Raw genomic sequence first — 19,293 nt, forward strand, 5'->3', positions numbered from 1 at the left:
ATGTTTGGCTATAAGCCACCATTTATCCAAGGGCTCATCCACACTGCAATTTCTTGCATTTGTCCCATGATTTCTATGCACAGGTCTGAGAGGGTTTTCTTTTGCCCCGCTGCTTTCCCGGGGAAACCTGATGTTTACTCAGTAAAAGACTTAGGTTGAAGCCCATTCAGTGGCGCTCTGTACAGTGGTACCTTGGGTTACATATGCTTCAGGTTACATACGCTTCAGGTTACAGACTCTGCTAACCCAGAAATAGTGCTTCAGGCTAAGAACTTTGCTTCAGGATGAGAACAGAAACCGCGCGGTTAAGAACTTTGCTTCAGGATGAGAACAGAAATCGCGCGGTGGCAGCAGGAGGCCCCATTAAAGTGGTGCTTCAGGTTAAGAACAGTTTCAGGTTAAGTATGGACCTCCGGAACGAATTAGGTACTTAACCCGAGGTACCACTGTACAGTGCTTCTCACATTCTGTTATTTGTCATGGTTGCAGCGTCCCTTGTGGCTTTCTCTTGTCTCAGTGCCCAGGGCAGGCAAACTGAACGTGCTTCCCTAAATCCACCTCTGGTTTACTGCTGAGTTGGAGCAAATGTCAGCCCACAGAAAACCTAACTGACGTTTATTCTGATTCAGCTGTAAACTGCAGGTTTTCCCAGGGAAAGTGGTGAGGCGGGGGGGGGGACCCCACTTGGACTCACGCCTAGAAATTGAAGAACAAACAAAAGTGTGAGTGAGCCCAAAGATACAGGGTGTCCCTTATGGGTCTGATAGAGCTGGGTTAGGCCACGTATAGAAATGGAGTTCAGTGATATCAATATGTGTCCCTCTTCTTCCCATCTGACCTGGGTTATGCTGCCTCTCTGATTGCTTAGGCCCAAGCTACAGGTTACAATGTGAAAATTGTGTTTTCTCTTTGCATATCCACTTTCCCTCCCCTCCCCTCCCCTCCCCCAGTTGCTTTCTCCCATGAAGGGGCTCCAGTTTTACAGCTTTGGAGATGGCGTTCCTGTATTTCTGTTGCACCAACAGTGATGTTATCTCAGATAATAATAATAATAATAATAATAATAATAATAATAATAATAAATTTTATTTATATCCCGCCCTCCCCAGCCGAAGCCGGGCTCAGGGCGGCTAACAACACCAAATAGTGCGACATTATAAAAACATTATAAAAATTAATTAAAATCAAGATTGATGGCAGCCATAAAGTTTTGTAAAGGTTGCCAAAGGAGGGAGTCAGGCTGCGCCCTAACCAAATGCCTGGCGGAACAACTCTGTCTTGCAGGCCCTACGGAGAGATGTCAAGTCCTGCAGGGCCCTTGTCTCTTGTGACAGAGCATTCCACCAGGTTGGAGCCGCAGCCGAAAAGGCCCTGGCTCTAGTTGAGGCCAGCCTAACCTCTCTGTGGCCTGGGACCTTCAAGGTGTTTTTGTTTGAAGACCGTAAGTTCCTCTGTGGAGCATACCAGGAGAGGCGGTCCCGTAGGTACGAGGGCCCTAGGCCGTATAGGGCTTTGAAGGTTAAAACCAGCACCTTAAACCTGATCCTGTACTCCACCGGGAGCCAGTGCAACTGGTATAGCACCGAATGAATGTGATCTCTAAGCGAAGACCCCGTAAGGAGTCTCGCTGCGGCATTCTGCACCCGCTGGAGTTTTTGGGTCAGTCTCAAGGGCAGCCCCACGTAGAGCGAGTTATAATAATCCAGTCTGGAGGTGACCGTCGCGTGGATCACAGTAGCTAGGTCAGGGCGAGAGAGGTAAGGAGCCAACTGCTTAGCTTGGCGGAGATGAAAAAATGCCGCCTTTGTAATAGCTGCAATCTGCGCCTCCATGGAGAGGGAGGTATCGAAGATTACACCCAAACTCTTAACGGACGGTGCTGGCACTAATTGCACCCCCGCAAGAGATGGGAGTTGCCCCCTCATTCCCATATCATCCCGTCCCAGCCAGAGGACCTCTGTCTTCGAAGGATTTAACTTCAACCGGCTCCCACGTAACCATCCAGCCACAGCTTCCAAGCATCTGATCAGTGTGTCTGGGGCCGAGTCAGGATGGCCATCCATCAGCAGATAGAGTTGGGTGTCATCAGCATACTGATGGCAGCCCAGCCCAAAACTCCGGACAAGCTGGGCGAGGGGGCGCATAAAGATGTTAAAAAGCATCGGGGAGAGAATCGCACCCTGAGGCACTCCACACACCAAGGAGTGGCGCGATGACAATTCCCCCCCAAGCGCCACCCTCTGTCCCCGACCAGAGAGAAACGAGCGCAGCCATTGAAGGACTGTGCCCTGGATCCCCACGTCGGCAAGGCGGTGGTCCAGAAGTTCGTGATCGACCATGTCAAAAGCTGCTGACAAGTCTAGAAGAATCAGCAGCCCCGACCCGCCTCGATCCAGCTGTCTACGAAGATCATCTGTTAGGGCAACCAGAGCCGTCTAGGTCCCATGACCAGCGCGGAAGCCGGACTGGAATGGATCCAGAGCCGATGTTTCATCCAGAAACCCACCAAGCTGTTCAGCAACTGCTCTCTCAATCACCTTACCCAGGAACGGAAGATTCGAAACCGGGCGGTAATTGGATAGATCTAAAGGATCTAATGATGTTTTCTTTAAGAGCGGGCGCACCACTGCCTCCTTCAGTTCCCCTGGGAATGTCCCCGTGCCAAGGGACAAATTGATGATATCCCCCAGGAGAGCCCGCACCTCGTCTGGACACGCTCTAATCAGCCAAGACGGGCACGGGTCAAGAGGACAGGTGGTGGGCTTTCCAGCTCGGAGGAGTCTGTCCACATCGGCTGGGGATATCCGGTCGAAGTGGTCCAATACTGGACCCGAGGACAGTCGAGGGGCCTCCAGTTCCTTTATTGTATCCAAATTGGCAGGGAGGTCATGGCGGAGCAACAAGACCTTCTCCGCAAAAAAGCTCGCAAATGCCTCACAGCTGTGTGTCAAATTGTTATTTAAATTTGGCTGTCCTTCGAGGGACGTTAAAGACCGAATTATACTAAATAATTGTGCCGGGCGAGAGCTAGCGGATGCAATGGAGGCCGAGAAGTAGGACTTCTTAGCGGCCTTCACAGCCATCTCGTAGGTTTTCATAAAAACCCTATAAGATGTTCTTGAAGCTCCGTCACGGGCACGCCGCCATACTCGCTCTAGCCGTCTGAGGTCCCGCTTCATTTTCCGGAGCTCCTCGGTAAACCAGGGAGCCCGGTTTCTGCGGGGTCGCAGAGGGCGCTTAGGTGCGATCTCATTGATGGCTGCCAGGAGATGGGTATTCCAGCCCTCAACAAGCTCAGTCAATGAGTCGCCAGGGGGAGAAAGGTCCCGCAAGGCTTGACGGAATCTATCAGGGTCCATCAGCCTCTGCGGGCGAGCCCAAATCGGCTCGCCACCTAAGCAGGGTGGGGGTGGAACGTCAATCCTGGCTTTCAGAGCGTAGTGATCAGACCATGGCACCTTCATCGAAGGACACATGATCACATCTATACCAGCGCCAAAGATCAAATCCAGCGTGTGGCCTGCTTGATGTGTGGGGCCCGAAACAAACTGGGAGAGCCCTAGTGTCGCCATGGAAGACACCAGGTCCAGAGCCTGTGAGGAGGGAGTGGCATCAGCATGGATGTTGAAGTCCCCCAATACCAATAGGTTAGGGAACTCCAAGGCCCAGCCGGCCACCGCCTCCAGCAGGCCTGACAGGGTGGCTGCTGGTGCGCTAGGTGGCCGGTACACCAGCCAGACAGCCAAGCTCACCTCGGAGCCCCACACTAGGCCAACACATTCAATGCCGGGGATCGATGGCGATGGTAGAGCCCTGAAAGAACAATCTTCCCGGATTAATAATGCCACCCCTCCCCCCCGGCCCACAGTCCGCGACTGGTGGAGGACGGAGAAACCCGGGGGCGCCATCTCTCGTAAAGTAACAGTATCCCCTTCGCGCACCCAGGTCTCCGTCACACAAGCCAGGTCGACCCCCTGCGAGATGAAGAAATCTCGCAGGGTGGCGGTTTTGTTGCCTATAGACCTGGCATTGCACAACACCAGTGACGGAGGTGAGTAATCTTTGCTCACCCTACCCTCGTCTCTCGGGATGGGGCGCAGATTGGAAGGGGTACGAGCATATCCATATCTCGATCCCCTTCGCCTATGACATCTGCCCCCACCGCCATACCTCCCTCGCCCCTCCACAGTAGGAATCCCAAGCCTCATATTCGCCTCCATTTACAGAATATAAAAGCAAACAAACAAAAACAATTACACAGAAACAAACCAATCCCCACCCCACTCCACAATCACCCCGCCCCAACCCAAAATAAACCAAAACAAAATAAAAATACATAGATAAAAACCACCGCTTATGGTGGTACAACAAATCAAAAAATAAAAACAGTTTAAAACATGTAAAAACACTTCAAACAACCGCTGCAGCAGCCCTAGTGTCCTCAAAAGCTGTGGCAGTGGTGAGCGTGGGCCCCGCCCCCTGGCCTGATGGAGAGTGGGCCTGCAGGGGGAGGAGCCCTCCCCACAAACGCACGGCAAAGCGGCAGCAGCAATGTTCCGAGGCCTCCTGAGGTGAGCGTGGGCCCCGCCCCCAGGCCCAAGATGGAGAATGGGCTTGCAGGGGGAGCGGTCCTCCCCAAGACTCACCGGCAGAGCGGCAGCAGCAGTGTCCCGGGCCCCTTGGAGTCTTTTATGGATGCAGCAGCAGCAATGTCCCTGGCCTCGATGAGGCCTCTTAAAGCCGTGGTGAAGGTGAGCCTGGGCCCCGCCCCCTAGGCCAGATGGAATTGGCCTGAGGAGGGAGAGGCCTTACACTCCAAACACTCACGATGCAGCAGCAGCGATGTCCCTGGCCTCAATGAGGCCTCTTAAAGCCGTGGCGAAGGTGAGCCTGGGCCCCGCCCCCTAGGCCAGATGGAATTGGCCTGAGGAGGGAGAGGCCTTACACTCCAAACACTCACAATGCAGCAGCAGATATAGCATTGGTGGATTTGATTACCGCAGGTATCTTACACCAGCACTTCAGTGTTAACAATGGCTCACAATTGTTACCGCCACACTTCAAAATGCTGGTTTTAAACTCTAAAGCCCTAAATGGCTTGGATTAGGAGTACTTTATGTCTTACTGTGATCATGTAGGTTTACCATAAACACCTTTCTTATTATGCTGTGTACTTTGGCAAATGTGGCTTTCTGCACCTATGGAACTCACTTCAGCTGGAGACTTCAAATACTTAACCAGGCTGGGCTGGGCTGGCTGGAATTTGGTGACCAGACTTAAACTTTCACAAGGAAATGGATTTTTAATCCATTTTTCATTTAGTTAGTTCCTTTGTTGCATATTTTTCTGTTATAGTGCAACCCATAGGATGGAGCAAGCTAAAGCTTCAAATTAAAAAAAAAAAATCAACAAAATCTGCATCTTCACTCTGCTTAACCACTACTTGTCCTGATGATTTTTGTTTTGTTTTGTTTTTTTCAGTGTAAAACGTAGCAATTGCTACCTGGTCTGGGGAGGAGAAACAGCTGTTAATTCACAAAGATCTGGTCGTGGTAACGTTGATTTAGAAATTGGATGTCTTGTTGAGTTGGCTACTGGAATGTTGTCATTTACAGCCAATGGAAAAGAACTGGGAACTTTCTACCAGGTATCAATATATTTTACCAAAATCATCATCATCATCATCACCATCATCATCATCATCCTCTTTATTTCAAAGTGACTGTAAAAGATGAAACATGTTTTATTGAAGTACTGGTGATAATGTGTGATGGCTGTTTGGTGTTTGTGTTACTGTATGACTACGTCGGTTTTGAAAATATACTATGGGCCCTGAACCAAATATTCTTATACTGTACACACTCAGTTTTGTGCAAGCATAGGTAGACTACTAGTCCTGGTGGCTATGTTGTAACTCCATTTTCAGAGGCAGTGATGCTTCTGAATACCAGATACTGGAAAACCACAGGAGGGGAGAACGCAGTTGCACTCAGATCCTACTTTTGGGCTTCCCATAGGCATTTGGTAGATCACTGCTAGAACAGGATGCTAGACTAGCTAGGCCACTGGCCTGATCCATCAGGACTATTACTATGTTCTTACTTGGCATAGACCTAGTGGTGGTTCATGAAGGGGGCGGAGGCAGTGGTGTCATCCCAGTGGTGGTAGTCTGCTTATTAGGATGGGAATCAGGGAGGCAGTAGCAAGGTTGGGAGAGCTCCAGGTTGATAATGATGTTCCACAAGCAATCCCAATCTTGCTGCTGCTGTGTCATCCCATTAGGGGTGTGGGTGGCGCTGCGGTCTAAACCACTGAGCCCCTTGGGCTTGCTGATGAGAAGGTCAGTGGTTCAAATCCCCACAACAGGGTGAGCTTCCATTGCTCTGTCCCGGCTCCTGCCAACCTAGCAGTTCAAAAGTACGCCAGTGCAAGTAGATAAATAGATACCACTGCGGCGGAAAGGTAAACAGCATTTCCGTGTGCTCTGGTTTCCATCACGGTGTCCCGTTGCACCAGAAGCGGTTCAGTCATGCTGACCACATGACTCGGAAAGCTGTCTGTGGACAAACGCTGGCTCCCTCGGCCTGAAAGCGAGATGAGCGCCACAACCCCATATTTGCCTTTGACTGGACTTAACCGTCCAGGGGTCCTTTACTTTACCATCCCATTTGCAGTGCCACTGTCACTGGGAGGTGTCTACCTCACACACACATACATACACACACCCCTGAAAGGCAGTTGCACATATAAATAGTCTATAAAGACATGCATAATGAAAGAACAAGTGATACTAAGATATGTTATGCAATAGGCCTGGGCATATTCCACACCATGTACTATTGTTGTGCCCCCCCCCCCCCAATCTCAGGACTCACTTGGAAAAGTGGCTGCAGCCATGGCATTATGAGATTACAAATGAAATTGCCTCACTAAGTCATCACTCATGATTTCTGTCTGGGTCTTATAGTATAGTATACCAAATCTGCATAGATGCATGCCTAAGAATAAAAATTCATCACCATGCTAGTCACAATAGACGTCAGCTTATATCAAGCCTGTACTTAAAATCCAAGCTATTTTTGCTGAAATTCCTTCTATCCGTGTATGAGACAAAGGCTGTCATCTTCAAGTGAAATTATGATGATTCTCCCAGTGACACCTTTTTCTACTCCAATCAGGAGTGTCATAGGAAAGCTGGGTATGCAATTAACAATTCTTTATTTAGTGCAGTGTGTGATGGATATAGAATAAACATGGCATGAAACCAGTTAGGGAAGACAAAGGTTATTGTATGATCTTTATGGAGACAAAAGATTTGTACATTAACTCTACATTTATCTTGTATGCTGAAATAAAGAGGTTCCAATTGGAAAGAGAAATGAATATGAAATCATTTAATTCAGTTCTTGAGCACAATATAAGAGAGTAGATGGATGACTTTTTAAAACAGAAAAAAATCATCATTTAGAAATATTTTATTACCATTAGTGAACTCCCATTCCTGCTGATGCCACATTACTCCTAGACCTAGTGCAGCCGTATCCAGACATTCTCTTTGTGTCTTGATGTCACCTGTGAGAAGGGAGCACAGGAGCAAGTGCACTAATCTCTGTCATGACCCTGCATGACTTGGAAGGTGAACATCAAACTCAGTTGATGTAGAAACCAGACACCTTGTTCAATTGGCTAATGGAAAAGAAGTGGGAGCTTTCTACCAGGTTTCAGTTTATTTTCCAGAAAATTCCACTTGTCTCAAAATGGCTATCCAAGGTGCAACATACTTTATGGATCCACCGCTGAGTCATTTAGAAACCTGATCTTCCAGTAGTTTTGATTGTGCAGAGATGAAACACACATTAGAGTACATAATTTTGCCTATTGCGTGGCAGTGTGGGCCGTGAAGAAAGTGGATTTTGGTGCCACTGTTTCATCCTGACATAGCTGTTTAGTGGAACTGTCTTCCTCAAAACCCCTTAGGGCCCCACTGTGACTCTTTTTACAAGACGTTTTGAAGATAAAATCACTCATCTCTGTTGAGATGACGCTGCTTAGAGTGCAAATCCGTCTGAGGTGTACAGTGCTGTTCTGTAGGATCAGTTTCAGTTGATATGGCTTGATGACATGGACAAGGTGCTAGCAGGAATGCAGCAAACACATGCCATCTGGACCCATGCCCTTCTGGGCTGATTAAAATACAGTACATTGTTCAAGCTGCTAACAGTGGTCGAGTGTCATGAGCGGTGCTTTTTTATAGAAAAAAAAATGGTGCCTGTCCTCACCATGTAGTTGTTATAGTAAGTGCCACACTTTTAACATTTGGGCGGAAAAGGTGCCACTACTACGTTCCCTTGAGTAAACCCAGGAAAAAAGCATTTTGTAGTTGAGCATATTGTGCCAGTATTAAAATAATTTCATTAGCTAGCAGCTTGTTTCTCAGTTTAATTGAGGTTGTTGTTCTTTGGTCTTTTTAAAAACCTTTAGTAGCTTGAGTAGGAATGCCCTCTTCCTCCCCATTGCTTGATATATTTGTTGGAGGCCATATTCTGGTTGCTTTCTGAGGTTAGGAAAAGCTGTCAGAGGGCAGGCCTTTTCAGCGTAAGTGCACAAATTGTGGAACTCCTGCTGTAGCCTGTTCACTGTGTACCATTATTACTGTTTTTTAGGCACTAGGTGATTCTCTTTGGTGTTTTAATGGCATTTTATTATTATTATTAAAAATATTTGGTCCACCTTTCAAATGGTTCGCTATGTTGAAGCATTTTACTCACTAGTTCAATGTTAATTATTTTTATCTGCTACATTTGTTTTGCTTGATTTCATTGCTGCTAGTAGCTGCTTTGAGATATTTGCAAGCAGGAGAAATAGAAATATATATAAAAAAAGTTGCTGCAGTGTGTGGTATGTACAGTATACAAAATCTAAAAGCAATTTTAAGCTGCTTGTCAATGTTCTATAACATGTAATGCATCATAAAATATTCTGGAGTTTTCAGTGTACTGTATACTGAAGCATTCACCACATGCTTCCTTACTACCCCTGTTCCCTGTCTCCGATTTCCCCAGTAGGAAGAAACCTATGTCTCTGTGTTGAGTGGGTACCCAATTTTGCAGGCATATGTGTGCAATTATATAAATGAATCTAGGTTTGCATATGCCAGGGGTTGTCAACCTGGTCCCTACCGCCCACTAGTGGGCGTTTCAGGATTCTAGGTGGGCGGTAAGTGATTCTATGTCACAAGTGCTCCTTCCACTGAGCACTGGTGGGAGGTAAGGAAATTTTACCATCAAGAAAGATGCATTAGTGGGCGGTAGGTATAAAAAGGTTGACTACCCCTGGTTTACGCCTTAGAAAGATAGGGTGTTTACTCTTATCTCTCTGTGCATGTGTATGTGTGAGCAAATTCATTTTCCTGCGTTTTGCTTTCGAGCAAACTCTTCAGTTTAACATGAGCAATGTAACCCCCAAAACGAAACATTTCTTCCTGTTCCAGTTTGTTCGATTCAGGAATTGCATCCCTCTATAAGAGCATTGGTTTGCTTGTCTAGTTGTGCTGCCTTTTTTCACAGCATGACTCTTTATATGCCTTCTCTGAAGTAAGTCCCACTGAATTAAAGGGACTTTCTTCTAGGTAAGTGTGTACTAAGAATTGCAACGTTAGTAAATGTAGCACGACAGTATCATTGTTGCAAGTTGATAATAGGCTCATGCTGCATTTTAACTGCAATAAATATATTTTTCAGGTTGAACCAAACACAAAATTATTTCCAGCAGCTTTTTTACAGCCTACGAGCACAAACCTTGTACAGTTTGAACTGGGTAAATTAAAGGTATTTTTAATAAAATTATTATCAACGGATATTATGGACTTTAAAGTAAATTCTGTAATGCCAACTGTATGATTTCGTTAACACGATTAGTAGAATTTCACTTTTCTCTCTCCCATTCCCTGGAACTATTAGTGAAATGATTCCTGAAGTATAGAAAAGCGTTGTTTCCTCAAAAATGTAAAAAATAAAATAGAAATATATGGGCATATATTAGATATCATACCTAAAGAGAACTGCATGTCTGCTTACAAGTTCAGATACCAGATACAACAGGGAAGGGAAAACTATCACATTTCTGTCTCATTTTTGCATTTCAAGTATAGCTGTTAATGATCATTCTCTTTGACTGACATTGGAAGATAATAGACAATGGACAAATTGCCGGTTCCAGATGGCATCCACCCGAGCGTTCTCAAAGAACTCAAACATAACATTGCTGATCTTCTTTTAAAAAAATGTAACTTGTCCCTAAGATCAGCTACCATACCTGAAGATTGGGAAGTAGCCCACTTTTTAAAAAAGTGGATCCAGGAGGGGGCGGACACTGGAAATTACAGGCCAGTTAGCTTAACATCTTTCCCCAGAAAACTGGTGGAAATTATTATAAACTAACCAAGCATACAGAAGAACAAGTCTTGCTCAAGCAGAGCCAGCATGGCTTCTGCAAGGCAAAGTCCTTCTAATAAGTCTATTAAGATTCTTTGAGAGTGTCAACAAGCAGTTGACTTGGACTTTCAACAAGCTTTTTCACCCAAGACTCCTAGGTAAACTTACCTATCTTTCAATATGTATACCATGAGGCGTTGTTAAAGTAACTCAAGGTTTTGTTTTTTTAAAAAAATATATCCATTTATGGGTTTTTTTGTGTGTTTTTTAGAACACTATGCCTTTATCAGCAGCAATCTTTAAAAGTGAAGAGAGAAACCCTATTCCCCAGTGCCCTCCTCGGCTGGATGTTCAAACTATAACACCTGTTGTGTGGAGCAGAATGCCAAACAGTTTCCTGAAAGTAGAAGCTGAGAAAGTCAGTGACCGCCATGGGTGGGTGGTCCAGTGCCTGGAACCGTTGCAGATGATGGCTCTTCACATTCCTGAAGAAAGCAGGTACATTTAAAAGATACAGTGGTACCTTGGGTTACATACGCTTCAGGCTACATACACTTCAGGTTACAGACTCCGCTAACCCAGAAATAGTACCTCAGGTTAAGAACTTTGCTTTAGGATGAGAACGGAAATTGTGCTCTGGCAGCGCGGCAGCAGCAGGAGGCCCCATTAGCTAAAGTGGTGCTTCAGGTTAAGAACAGTTTCAGGTTAAGTATGGACCTCCGGAACGAATTAAGTACTTAACCCGAGGTACCACTGTACTTTGCTTCCTTAAGAGCAAGTAGGTTATATTTGATTTATGTTAGTTTTTATTCCTATCATTAAATCTCTCATTCAACTTATAAAAGTTGGACTGGTTCATGACTAGTTGTGCCAGAATGTGTTTGGAAATCCATGTTTCCTAGCCACATCAGATTCACACTATTAGTTTCTGGGAAATGGTTCTCTAAATGGAAACAAGTCAGAAGCTTAAATTCACCCTGTGCAACAAGAACAAATTATCTGGATTTGGGGGAACACCCCTTCCATGGGGTTTTTCTGAAGTTTATTGATTGTTTGGCGTGACCCCAGCTAATTGATTTACGAACCACAATTAGCTTTTAGCTCTTTACTGCCGTTACTGCCGTCCGGCGCGCTTCCCTCAGCTGCGCCACTTAGCTCCGTCGTCCAGTCACGCCCAGCAGAGTTGAACACAGCGGGAAGGCTATCACGTCCTTTGACAAACACACGCAGTCAGGTTTGTCTATTTACAGCAGCTCTCATGCCTCTCAGAGTTTTTTGCTTGTGGAAGGGTATTTCTTTTCCCAGCTACTTGGAAATATCACTACATATAAAAGGAAATATTTGCTTCTACTGCATAAATGTAAAAAAATTAATAATTCTGGATTTAATTTTTCATCCTTTAAAGTAGAACCTAATGCAGCCCCTGAGGCATGCACAACATAGATTCTTCACATATTACGTTCATATTTGTAAGGATTACTTTTAGGTTTTAGTGCAAGTTATATAGCTTGAAAAAAGGTTATTTCAGTCATAATTCTTGTGATATATCCAGAGCTTAGTACTGTTCTTCTGTATTAGATTACAAAAAAAATATTAAATCATAAATCTGAAAATGTACCCTCTGGAAAATACAGATTTATAGCAAGATATAACCTGAGAAATTGATCTTTTCCCATGCACACGGACCAATTCTAATAAACCTGGAAGGAAAGAAGTAGAAAGTCTTTTATTAAAACACATTGCTTCAGTATTTTCCAGTGAAGCTATAAAAATACTGGACATGATGGTAATGATCCTGCTAATCTAAGCATGACCAAGGGTTCAATCCTATACACAAGCAGCTGATGTAAAGCAAGTATAAAAGTAAAGCCAGTGTAAATTTACTCTAGATCCAAACTCTATTCCGCAATGGGACTACTGCTGGCTAAGCGAGCCTAAACCTGGTCGAGGAAAAGCAAGCCTTTAAAATAGTGTTTCATTTGCGCCACCCTTTTTGCCTGCTTAACTTACTCTGGGTTGCCAGGTCACATAGTCACGTGACCAAGACGAACCATTCTCTCTCTTTAGTCCCACTACCCCCCCCCCTATGCCTCTGGAGCATTGCTTTCTCATGGCTTACACCACCTTCATGCTCGGCTCAGCCAGTTGGAGGCTGGCTGAGACCGGATGCCAGAGATATCCTGGTGTGTCTCCATCTGATCCATGGATGAGAGATTGAAGGTGGCATAGCCTGGCTTCTCTAGAAACATCCCAGCGCAACCAGAGATCCACCCACTCATCCATTGTGGATATTGCAATAGAATTGCTTCCTAATTCTAGATCCAACCCATTATTTGGGTTCTGCTCCCTAATTCAGTTGTCTTTACACTAATGCAGTGTATGGGAAACAAACAAGATGAACTGGAGCTTTTAATACAGGGTGGCAAATATGACCTGGTAGGCACTACTGAAACACATAATTCAACAGTCGGTCTGCGAGCATCTAGAAAAGGATGCTGTGGTTACTAAGACCCAGCATGGGTTTCTCAGAAATAAGTCATGCCAGACCAATCTGATTTTTATTTTTGGATGGAATTACAAACTTGGTAGATTAGGAAAATGCTGTAGACATAGTGTATTTTGATTTGAGTAAGGCTTTTGATTTAATTCCCCCCATGATATTGTCACAAGGAAGCTGGTAAAATGTGGGTTAAACGAGGTAACTGTTAGGTGGATTTGTAGCTGGTTGACTGAGTGAACCCAGAGATTGCTCATTAATGGTTCCTCATCATCCTGGAAAAAAGTGACAAGTGGGGTGCCACAGGGTTCTGTCCTAGGCCCATTGTTGTTTAACATCTTTATAAATGACTTGGTAGAAGGAATTGAGGGGCTGCTCATTAAATTTGCAGGTAACCCCAAACTGGGAGGGGTAGCTAATGCCACAGAAGATGGAATCAGAATTCAAAATGACCTTAACAGATTGGAGAACTGGGTGCAAGCTAACAAAATTAATTTCAAAAGGGTCAGATGTAAGGTTCTGCACTTAGGCAGGAAGAACCAGATGCAAAAAATATAGGATGGGGGACACCTGGCCTACTAGCAGTACATGTGAAAAGGATCTAGGGGTCTTGGTGGGACCGCAAGCTTAACATGAGTCAATAGTGTGATGCAGCAGCAAAAAAAGCTAATGGTATTCTAGGCTGCATCAACAGAAGTACAGTGTCCAGATCAAGGGAAGTAATAGTACCACTCTATTCTGCCTTAGTCAGACCACACTTGGAATACTGTGTCCAGTTCTGGGCACCACAGTTTAAGAAGGATGTTGACAAGCTGGAACATGTGGAGAGGAGGGCAACCAAGATGATCAAGGGTATGGAAACTAAGCCTTATGGAGGAGTGCTTGAAGGAGCTGGGTATGTTTAGCCTGAAGAAGAGGAGCCTGAGAGGAGATATGATAGCCATCTTCAAATATCTAAAGGGCTGTCACATGGAGGAGGGAGCATGCTTGTTTTCTCCTGCTCTGGGGTGCAGGACTTGAACCAATGGCTTCAAGTTGCAAGATAGGAGATTCCAACTAAATATTCAGAAAACGTTCAGCAGTGGAACAGACTCCCATGAGAGGTGGTGGACTCTCCCTCCTTGGAGGTTTTTAAGCAGAGGTTGGATGGTCATTTGCTATGGATGCTTTAGCTGAGATTCCTGCATTACAGGGGGTTGGACTAGATAACTCTCGGGGTCCCTTCCAACTCTAATATTCTATTATTTACTTCCTTGTTTATTTATACCATTTATATCCTGTTCTTCAGCCAAAAGGCCTCCCAGAACCTCTTACATGAAATCAAAGCAAGACACTCAGTTCCTGCAGGCTTACAATCCAAAAAGAAACACATACACACACACACATGGGAAAAGGGGCAGGAAGAGGAAAATCAAAATTAATGCATCAATTTCTAAGCAGTTGTTCCCATCTTGGCTAACTGGCACAGTTCAGAGGCCTCCAGCAAAGCTGGTGAAACGAGCCCTGCTTCCCATCTCTCCCACTGAGGCGATCTGAGGGAATGGCAGTTGAGGGAGATGAGGCCTGAAGGGGCTGGCCTGTCAAAGCAGAGTCAACAGAGTGAGCTCTGCTTCTCAGCTCTCCCACTGCTGGAAAGTAAAGCACAGTTCTCCTCCAGTATGCCTTACTTGTTCGTTTAATGTTGTTTAAAATGTTGGTAAATATTGCGTATTTTATAAAATCATGATCTGTAAGTTGGACATTTTCAATGTGTGTGTTTTTATCCGAAGTTTAAATACACATAGCTGAAGCAGAAGTGATGCTCCCAAGCCTTTATCTCTTTTGCAGTTCTTATGAAGTACCTAATAAAATGTGCTTAATGAATGAAAGCTAATTTAAAGCGTTTCTGTTTTGTTTCCATTGCAGGTGTATTGATATTTTAGAGCTATGTGAACAAGAGGACCTGATGAGGTTCCACTACCACACTTTAAAACTGTATAGTTCTGTTTGTGCATTGGGTAATAACAGAGTAGCTCATATACTTTGCAGCCATGTGGATGTTTCTCAGTTATTTTATACAATAGATAATCGATATTTACCTGGACTCTTGCGTTCTGGATTCTATGACTTGCTTATCAGCATTCATTTAGAGTACTCCAAGGAAGCTAAACTCATGATGAACAATGAATTTATAATTCCAATCACGGATGAAACCAGAAAAATCAAATTATTTCCAGATGAATCGAAGAGACATGGTTTGCCTGGAGTTGGCCTTAGCACCTGCTTGAAACCAGGTTTCAAATTCTCCACCCCTTGTTTTGTTTTGTCTCATGAGGATCATCAAAAGCCTAGTCCAGAGATACCACTTGAGATGCTTAAGTCAAGAGCTATAAGCATGCTAACAGAAGCAGTCTACTGCAGTGGAACACACATACGAGACCCTGTTGGGGGGAAAGTCGAGTTCCAGTTTGTTCCTGTTCTGAAACTTATAGGAACATTGCTCATAATGGGAGTCTTTGATGATCATGATGTCAAACAGATTTTACTCCTCATTGATCCATGTGTGTTTGGTGAAACCAAAGAAGAAGTCATGGAAAAAGCAGAGAAAGAGGATGTTGCACAAATAGAAGAAAAAGCTATAGAGGCTGGAGAAAAGGCAATCAGGGAGCCTAAAACTCCAATAAAAGGCTTGCTGCAAACAAGATTGCCTGAATCTGTTAAACTCCAGGTGACAACCTTAAAGTAAATGCAGAAGTGTTGAAATACTGTTGAAATAAATTGTAAGATGTTTTCCAGTAACCTGAGCAAAGAGCCTGAACAGCAGTACAGTGGTACCTCGCAAGACGAACGCCTCGCAAGACGGAAAACCCGCTAGACGAAAGGGTTTTCCGTCGCGGAGGCGCTTCGCAAAACGAATTTCCCTATGGGCTTGCTTCGCAAGACGACAGCCCATAGGGAAATCTCCGGGACAGCGGGGAAGCGCAGCGCGTCTTCCCCGCTGTCCTCGGACCTCCTCCGAAGGCTGGCGGCGGGGCGGGGACAGCTCCTCCTGCCGCCGCCGGGCTTCGGAACGATGCCCCGATGCCGGTCGGCAGGCGGGAACGCCTCCCACCGCCGCCCGCCATCGGGACCATGCCCCGATGCCGGGCAGCGGGGACGGGGCGGGGCATGGTCACCGCCGCCGGCGTTTAAAAGCACTCTGGGGAAAGCAGCGAAGCGCGCTGCTTTCCCCGAGCATCGGGAAGTCCGGCGGGGGTCCTTGGGATTCCCTCCCAGCCCCCGCCTTTAAAAGCACTCTGGGGAAAGCAGCGAAGCGCACTGCTTTCCCCGAGCATCGGGAAGTCCGGCGGGGGTCCTTGGGATTCCCTCCCAACCCCCGCCTTTAAAAGCACTCCGGGGAAAGCAGCAAAGCGCGGCGCGCTTTGTTGCTTTCCCCGGAGTGCTTTTAAACGCGGGCGGCTGGGAGGGAATCCCTTGGACCCTCGCCGGACTTCAAAAGAGCTGCGGGAAGTCCGGCGGGGGTCCAAGGGATTCCCTCACTGCCGCCCACCTTTAGAAGCGCTCGGGGAAAGCAGCGCGCTTCGCTGCTTTCCCCAGAGTCCTTTTAAACGCAGGCGGCAGTGAGGGAATCCCTTGGACCCCCGCCGGACTTCCCGCAGCTCTTTTGAAGTCCTGTGGGGGGGGGAGAAGGGCTTCTCTTCCTACCGCCAGCCTTCAGAACAGCCTTCTGAAGGCTGGCGGTGGGAAGAAAAGCCCTTGTCCCCCCCACCCAGCCTTCAGAAGAGGTCGGGGGACAGACTGTCCCCAGACCTGGTCTGAAGGCGGTTTCCCTAGGAACGCATTAATTGATTTTCAATGCATTCCTATGGGAAACCGTGCTTCGCAAGACGAAAAACTCGCAAGAAGAAAAAACTCTTGGAACGAATTAATTTCGTCTTGCGAGGCACCACTGTATTCTTGAGACATTTTTTTCTTTTGCTAATTCTTTATTGGTCTTAGTTTGACCAGACACAACTTTGATCTTTCTATGCTACTGTTCCACAAAAGACAAAACTGGTAAGATACTATGGGTTATATTCAGTGCTGCAAGTATTTCTGAGCAACAAAATTTCATGCACTATGGAACTTCCCCTCTTCCACTGCCTGTAGCACCATATAGACTCAAAATCTTCTCCTGAGGGTTGGAGGACCCTCAGGAGGAGATTTTGGGAGTGTGCAAGGGAGGAGGAGACAGGGAAGCCTCAGTGTGTGAGTGAAATTTTGCTTGTGCAACAATGGATACAACCCTGTCACATACTTTTGATATAAATTATGTACGTTTGTACATTGAAGATGCACCACTGGGAACACACTGGTTTAATCATATTATATACCTGTGGTGATTTGTCCCCTCACTTTTAATTATCACACATAGGTTAATAAGCAAATAATAGGCATTGGGTTGGATAAAAGAAGTATGAGCAGATGGAAAGTAGCTTTTAGTGCAGTTCTGCAAAAGCTTGTGTAAGAGCTTCCACAATAGTTGGTTGTTTTGTTTGTTTAAATGTACTTACACTCACTTCTTACCATCTGGTCCTAGGGCAGTTTACATATAGCTCAGTACAAATATAAACCATGTAATTCATTAAAATTACAAGACCATAAATGAAACCATAAAGTCAATGGGAGGAGTATTCTGATCTAATCTCCTGGTGTTACAATAGCTAAGTTCTATGGAAGTTTTTGTGCTTCTGCAAAAGGTTGCATGAGCTCTTGTAAAAGCACATAAACATTGTGGATTTATTTGCTCTTTTCTCACACAGCACTCTAGCATTAGCCTCTTAGAGTGGAAGACTTCCTTGCACATACTGTATAAAAGGGCCTCTTTGGATCCAACGACCCACTCTCCTTCTCATTAACCACAAAACTGAGTATCCACTGACAGTAATGTGGCAAACTATACTGTTGTTCTTTCACATGAATTTATTTGTGCCGTTCCATAACTTGGCCACATAATGCATCTCTTATTTTATGCTAGATGTGTGAGCTATTAAATTATTTCTGCGACTGTGAGCTGAAACACAGAGTGGAAGCCATTGTATCATTCGCGGATACTTACGTCTCAAAGTTGCAGTACAATCAGAAATATAGATATAATGAACTCATGCAAGCCTTGAATATGTCTGCTGCTTTAACAGCTAAGAAGACAAAGGAATTTCGCTCTCCTCCTCAAGAGCAGGTAGATTTCCTTCCTTCCTTCCTTTCTTCCATTCTTCCTTTTGAGTACAGTATGATGATGAAATGGAGTAAAGCTTTCAGAAACCTTAAAATACAGCGTCCAGTAAAAAGCAGCAGAACAGGGATCAAAGCAGTATTTGGATATTTGCCCTTCTGTCTGCAGACCCTTTCAAAACTGCTTCATAGAGTTAGGTAAAGGTAAAGGGACCCCTGACCATTAGGTCCAGTCATGACCGACTCTGGGGTTGCGGCGCTCATCTCGCTTTATTGGCCGAGGGAGCCGGCGTACAGCTTCCGGGACATGTGGCCAGCATGACTAAGCCGCTTCTGGCGAACCAGAGCAGCACACGGAAACGCCGTTTACCTTCCCGCCGGAGTGGTACCTATTTGTTTACTTGCACTTTGACGTGCTTTCGAACTGCTAGGTTGGCAGGAGCAGGGACCGAGCAACGGGAACTCACCCCGTCGCGGGGATTCGAACCACCGACCTTCTGATCGGCAAGTCCTAGGCTCTGTGGTTTAACCCACAGTGAGGGGACCCCCTCAAAACAGCATTAGTCATGGATGGCACCGTGATGGGTGGAAGGGGGAATTGCGAAAGATCAACTCAAGTCCTGTTACACTGCTAAGAGCTCTGCTATGTCCAGTTGCACACAACCTGCCCGTCCCCCTGCATATCTTTATAGTATTCAGTATTTGAGTTAGTTGCTTGTACTTGATCACTGCAGGCTGTAGCATTTTTTAAAAGAGGGTAATTCCCCCCTGAAGTGAAGGCCCAAGACAGGAGTTGATCGTCATGTGAGCTGCGCACAGGTGGGCTGAAGCGAGCTGCTGCCATTCCCGTGGAGCCTCCTTTTATTGAGACAAATATGAAAGCCCTAGCAGATACATTTTGGGCTGTGACCTTTACACATCTTCCGTCCTGAGATCGTGGGGTGGTACAAAGTTATTTTCCTCTTGCACAGTGTATGACGAAGGAGACAAAAGGTCTCGGGGACAAAGGTTACAGACAGGACACCACTGACTGCTGAGACCGCAAAAGGTCAGACATAGGGAACGATGTTCCAGACAGCAGTGGCTTGTCTGAGGGCGAGTTTTTCCTGCACCCCAGGGTCACGCGTGCAGGCAGACTGTGGCTGCCTGCTGGTGGGGAGTGTTCTCCCTCCA

The 19,293-nt window shown here is 45.8% G+C and overlaps 1 protein-coding gene across 14 annotated transcripts in view; it reads left to right on the forward strand.

Moving 5' to 3' along the window:
• The window catches only part of RYR3 (ryanodine receptor 3), a 293,341-nt gene that overhangs the window by 139,588 nt on the left and 134,460 nt on the right, over positions 1 to 19,293 (forward strand). For all 14 annotated transcript variants that reach the window (XM_077926602.1, XM_077926563.1, XM_077926598.1 and 11 more), the window contains exons 32-36: positions 5,482 to 5,647; positions 9,741 to 9,827; positions 10,705 to 10,931; positions 14,836 to 15,637; positions 17,927 to 18,127. In XM_077926602.1, the coding sequence (XP_077782728.1) occupies positions 5,482 to 5,647; positions 9,741 to 9,827; positions 10,705 to 10,931; positions 14,836 to 15,637; positions 17,927 to 18,127 (1,483 nt within the window). The remainder of the gene's footprint in view (positions 1 to 5,481; positions 5,648 to 9,740; positions 9,828 to 10,704; positions 10,932 to 14,835; positions 15,638 to 17,926; positions 18,128 to 19,293) is intronic.

This window comes from Podarcis muralis, chromosome 1 (genome assembly GCF_964188315.1).
Source record: "Podarcis muralis chromosome 1, rPodMur119.hap1.1, whole genome shotgun sequence".
Classification (NCBI taxonomy): domain Eukaryota; kingdom Metazoa; phylum Chordata; class Lepidosauria; order Squamata; family Lacertidae; genus Podarcis; species Podarcis muralis.